Below are 6,055 nucleotides of genomic sequence, written 5' to 3'. Positions count from 1 at the left end.
TCCATTCCCTTCTCTTTTCTTTTCCCTTCATCATCCCACCTGTGATCGCCTGTACCCCGATAACGCTCCGGGAAAGCTAGAGAGCCACTCTCCTTCAGATTCAGCCAAGGAGCAATGCAATGACAAAGAGGGTGGGGAGACTAGCGATCGATATATCAGGCTCCTCCCGATTGGCCGATCCACATTGCCAGGTTGCATCGCAGCTGCTGATTGGCTGTTGCAGTGTTCCGTGCTCAGCAGCTGCAGCTATGGGGATTTGCCCTTCCTGTCGGCTGCTCTACTTCCTTTTTCAATCACAAAAGCCATGTTTAGATCCCGAACTCTGAGTCGCGCCAGAGTCGTAAAGTGACGTTGCTGTCTCCCATGTGTCCGCGCTCTCTCTCTCTGTGTCCCTTTTCCTGCCTCCTCCCTCTTTTCCCTCCCTCCCTGTATCTCTTAATCAAGACACAGCCTGCCCTTTCCTTTGCATTGCTGCCTGCCTCCCGTCTGCACTCCTTCTCTACCTCTTGTGCACTTTCTCACTCGCGCTTACTGCCATGCGCTTTCAGCCTCTCTCTGTTTGTCGCTCACCTCTGTATTCCCCAGTTACAGGTTTGCGACATAAACAGCTGCGGCTTCAGGCATTTCCTTTGTTGTTTTGTACTTTTATCGCGTGTATTTTGCGAAATGTTTCTTTTGCGAAGTGTTTTGACTGTTCTGAACGGGACAAGCTGTTTTAACTGAGTTTGTTGATTTTGTTTTTGTGTCTTTTCGCAAATACAGGACTCCTGCCACAAAGGACTCTCTTAGAAGTGCGTGAGGACACAGCACAGTGCGATGAAAGGGACGCAGGGAGAGCAGGAGGGATGAGAAAGCGATTCAAGTGAAAGAAGACTCACATCACCATAAAGTGCCTCATCTGGATGCTGCGGAAGCCCTTCTCTGTGTCCGCTTCGGAGCGCTCTCTCCCCCGCTGACTTGAGCACGTGCGTGTGCGCTTGGCCTTGGCTCGGGCTATATTTCACCCTGACAGTCAATCAACCCATTTGCCTGTTCCTCGATTCCAGCTCTGCCTGCTCGCCATTTCACCTCTTAATACAAGGACGCCTGTCGATTAGTTTCCCTTTTGGGTTCTCAAAGTGTCTCTCTCTTCACTTCTGCAATCTCTCCATCCCTTGCGACCCAGACATGAGAGTATCTTTAGGGACTGCTGCGCCTATGGCAACAGGGCAGGGGGTTTCGGAAGCCTAAATTTAGAGAAAGTCCGTTTTACATCAATGCAAGAGGGCTATTTTAAACCCAGAGCTCCGGAGGGTGAGTCTAGACAGTGGGGCGACCACTGCAGACAAATACAAAGTGCCGCTTTACTCTACTTTTAATGCCTCGTTTTCCTGGACGGCAGCCGAAGATGCACCGCAGCATGTCACATTGACCTACTCCACCTCAGCACGCTCGATTCATCGCTCTCCCTACCTGACTTTAAACTGATCTCATATTCTCGTTTTACTTCCTCACTGGCTGATCAGCAGACTATGCCCCCTTCCTGTCCATAAGAGAGTTTGGTTTTCATTTCTAGACTGGTAGTCTGAGGATCTCCTTGCCACTGTGCTCATATTTTGCAGCTTTTGTGCTTCATCACGCCTGGCTGCCCCACCCCAGCCCTCCGCTCACCCACCGCTCGCCGAGGGACCGCCATGGCCGTCAATGTGACCATGGGTCGCGACACCAAGTGGCTGACGCTGGAGGTGTGCAGAGAGTTCCAGCGAGGAACCTGCTCGCGTTCGGACACTGAATGCAAGTTCGCTCACCCCTCTCGCACCTGCCACGTGGAGAACGGCCGCGTCATCGCCTGTTTCGACTCTCTCAAGGTAACCCGGATGCACGTGCACACAAACACTAAAGTTTGTTTTACTATTGCACTGATATATTAACCACGAGAGCATTATTTGATGTTTTGGTGCAGATTTCATCATTCACACATGCTATTTGGACATTTTGTCAGATATCCCTAACACCTCCAGCCTCTTTTGCTGAGTAGTGATCTCTCTCCTGTCCTGAAATCAGCCTTTGAGTGTATTTTTCTGTCGGATTCAGACTAAAACACTGCAACCTCTGGTCATGGATTGGTCAATTTTGATAAAACGTACCGTGGTGGACAGTCAACAAATGTTCAAGATGAGGTTAGGATTAGCAAATGTCAAAGTTTACAAATATGTAATTGAAAAAAGCATATTGATTGACTACCAGTGAATTCTGAGAGTGTTTTACTTCCCAGAGTATTTGCTATGGTACTATGGTATATCCAAAAAACAAGCTAATGCCATGGGGTTATCTACTAAACCATCTATGGTAATTTTTGGTACTTTTTATGTTTAAATAATGCTTTTCTTTGGAAGCATGATGGAGCCATTTTAGAGGGAACAGGAACAGTTCATTAAAAAAAAATCTGTCATCATTAACTCCCCCTTATGTCACTCAACTTTTATGACTTTCTTCTATGGAACTCAAAAGGAGGAATTTTGAAGAATTTACTGGAATTTACCTTTTTATGCCATGCAGTTATAAAGAATAGGAACTGGAGCTTTGATGCTTCAAAAAGTGAAAAGTTTGGTCAGTAAGTTTAAAAAAAAAAAAAGAAATTATTACTTTTATTTGACAGAGATGCATCTAAAGTGACTGTACAGATATTTTAGTTACAAAAGATTTCTATTTCAAATGAATGCTGTTCTCTTGAACTTTCTAGTCATCAAAGAATGATGACTAGAAAATGAAAAATATATATCTTAAAAATATTAAGTAGCACACTTGTTTTCAACATTCATAATAATAAATGTTTCTTGAGCAGCAAATCAGCAAATTATAATGATTTCTGAAGGATGTGACACTGAAGACTGGAATAATGATGCTGAAAATTCGGCTTCGCATCACAGGAATAAATTACATTTTAAAATATGTCCAAATAGAAAACAGTTATTTTAAATTGCAATAATATTTCACTAGATTACTGTTTTAACTGTATTTTTGATCAAATAAGTGCAGCCTTGGTGAGCAGTGAATAGGAATTCTATGTCGGTCTGATTCATGAATGAATCATTCATGGCTTTGTGAATCAGATTAACTGATTTATTGAAAAGATTCGAATGATTAATTAATTAATTGAATGTCAATGGTAGTCTCAGTCTCAGATGTCATTTCCACAGATAGTTGGCTGAATGTCTGATGCATATGGCACACAAAATTGGAAACACTTCAGGAGTTTCGAAGTCATCATCTGATTGGATGAATTCTACAGGATTTCCGGAAGACGTGTGTGTTGCAGTCTTTAACATTCCGCCTGGAAACAAAGATGCCGTAACGCCAAACTCCCTCATCGAAGAAGAAAGCCGTCGTGTTTACAACTGTGACAATAAGCGCTTATCAGGATCAACTAAACACTGGATTTTCAAAAGTATGTGAAATATGTAAAGTTTGCGACATAGACTTTTTAAAATACGTCCAAGAGTTTTACACACCGCTCTGTTATTGTGGTTACATTTCCACGCTCCTAAATATGACGTGGCACAAAAAACAAAACATGATTGGTTGCTTTACCTGTCTGTAAAATGGCCTCTTGGGCGGTCCTTGTTAGGGCTGTGCGGTATGATGGTATATATCGTTACTGTGAAATAAAGTGTCTATCGTTAGAGATTTTGCTATATCGTGTATTCCGCGGTATGCAAATATATCTGCGTAACACAGTACTGCTTGCAAGTTATACACCTTTTGAGTGATAAGGAAACATGCATGAATGAGAAAATAAAGAGAGGGACGCACTTGGTAGAGTTATTAAGTGCAATAAGCAGTGAAAAAGAACTCAATGCGGTGCTCACGCTGACTGACACACAGCCGAAACGCGCGCACTGAAAGCCCCTCTCTCGACAGCATGCGATCGCGAACACAAATCTCTTTCATGTTTTATTGTGCTTGAATGCTCAAATACGCACACAGTAATGTCATAATGCCCGTCGTGTGGAGTATTCAAGTAAACACAGTCGGTTATATGTTAAATAAATGTAAAACAGTTGGGTGAAAACTGTGTTTCAGTATATTAGATCCGTGCAGTCGGTCTTAAAGGGACAGCAGCCTTATTTACCTGCTGCTGTCTGTCATTATTAATGTTAATCATGTTTGATTGATACAGTGAAGACTATGCAGTGTTTTATTTATACACTTTATTCAATTTCATATTTATTTGTTCTGTTGTGAAATAAAATTTATCATATCGTGAAATAAGATTTTGGTCATATCGCCCACCCCTAGTCCTTGGCCAGTCAAATCAGCCAAGGTTCCCAGTCCTTCTGCCGTCAGTCTGAAGGTCTGGCTACGCGAGACTGTCAATGGTGGATGTAAAAACATAAAATTCATTTTGTTTCTTCCATAAAGCCATTGTACGCCATTAGACAACTTCGGCACACAAGCCATATTAATTATTTTTATGATGCATCTATGGTGTTTTTGAATACTTTTGGGACTTGCAGTCCTCAGCATTCATTGTAATTGAATGAAAAGTAACAAACAGAACATCAGATAACATCTCTTTTGTGAATATTCTCAGTTTTAAATGAGATGGTCATTCTAAATTATATTTTGAACATCAAGTAAATTTACAGAATTTTCATTTTTGGATGAATTGTCATAAATGAGATCTTTTGTCGGTTCATCAATTTATAAGCTCACGCTTGTTATACCTTTTATTTTCTGATTTGTCCATGTTAATCTCAGGAAGCAGCAGCACACTAGACTGTGGCTCAATCAGAACTCACATTAACCGTGGCGCTCAGCATTGTGCTATGAACACAACAAATGGGTTTGTGTGTTTATATCTCTGCGTATGTGTTTATGTGCAGCGAAAGAGCCAGACAAGGCCCTCTCTGTCTGAGTGCAGCAGCTGTCTCCTCCTTTATTGAGCTAGAATGTATTATTTGGCCATTTTTTGGCTGTGTGCAGCGTGTGTGGGGAAGCTCAGGAGGAGGAGTGAGAGAGAGAGAAAGCTACATGAGGCCTAGCAACAGCGCCGACTGACTGGATACAGTAATCCCTCTGAACCGTGTTACAGTTGTTAGCACTGGGCGCCAGTGACCTGTGTAGATTACTTGCTCATCCAATTGTTTGATTGTTTTTATCAGAACGGTAAACGCAGCCAGCCGTCACTATCTAAAAACTCAGGGTTAGATTGCTGTTATGACTGAGAGAGGGAGGGAGATAAAATAAAGCTAGAGAAAATAAATGAGAGAAATCGTTTGTGATGTTTTTGTGTGTGTGTGTGTGTGTCTGAGGAGTTTTAATGGTGCCTGCTGAAGTGCTGAGGAGAGGTGCGCTTAAAGTCGGCATGAAACGGAAATTGTGATCGTCTTTTCTCTACTGTTAGGACATATCTGAGTAAAAAGAATTCTTGAACATGAAAAAATGTAGGGTGGGACTTGATTTCGTCTGTCAGAAACTGATTGGATTGTTGTCACTTTCCTTTCATGAATAAAAAATGATAAGTAGCACATTATTTTTGTAGTCCCTGTTCCACATGTACATACTATGTACTTATTATAGTAATTGCAATAACTGGGTAATAACTAAGTACTAACCCTGAACCTAAACCTAACCTTAATCGTTTAGTTACCTTATATTACAATGTAAGTACACACACTGTAAAATAAAGTGCAACAAAATTATGTGCACAGGTAAAAAATGTATATTAAACACTAGGGCTGGGTATCGAGTTCGATACTTTTTAGGCACCGACCGAATTGCCTCGATACCATCGAGTATCGAAAAACGTCTTGTCGTTCGGTACCAAATTTCGATACCTAAGGGGTTAATCTCATCAGCGTCAGTGAGCCAATAAACCTGCAGCACTTGCTGGTGTGTTCGACTAGAGGCGCGGCGCAGATCGATCATCCGCGAGAGCGATTCGAAAGCACACGGAGCAGTCTGCTCTCTTTAGCCCTCGTGGTACTGTAATACCACCAGTATGGGAAGCCAAACAACTCAAATGTGGGACGAAACAGCGCGGTATTAAAGTGTTCGCGCCGCGCTGACCTGT

At 42.2% G+C, this 6,055-nt stretch overlaps 1 protein-coding gene across 9 annotated transcripts in view; it reads left to right on the top strand.

Annotated features, from left to right (window-relative positions):
* The first annotated feature begins 336 nt into the window (after positions 1–336).
* LOC107751960 (muscleblind-like protein 3) overlaps positions 337–6,055 on the top strand; it is a 44,083-nt gene continuing 38,364 nt past the window's right edge. For all 9 annotated transcript variants that reach the window (XM_016567766.1, XM_016567763.1, XM_016567761.1 and 6 more), the window contains exon 1: positions 337–1,847. In XM_016567766.1, coding sequence (XP_016423252.1) covers positions 1,674–1,847 — 174 coding nt within the window. In that variant the 5' untranslated portion in view covers positions 337–1,673. The remainder of the gene's footprint in view (positions 1,848–6,055) is intronic.

The sequence above is a fragment of the Sinocyclocheilus rhinocerous genome, unplaced genomic scaffold, assembly GCF_001515625.1.
Source record: "Sinocyclocheilus rhinocerous isolate Xijiao unplaced genomic scaffold, SAMN03320098_v1.1 scaffold662, whole genome shotgun sequence".
Classification (NCBI taxonomy): domain Eukaryota; kingdom Metazoa; phylum Chordata; class Actinopteri; order Cypriniformes; family Cyprinidae; genus Sinocyclocheilus; species Sinocyclocheilus rhinocerous.
The sequence above is the reverse complement of the archived record's forward strand: the minus strand, read 5'-3'. Positions and strand labels throughout refer to the sequence as shown.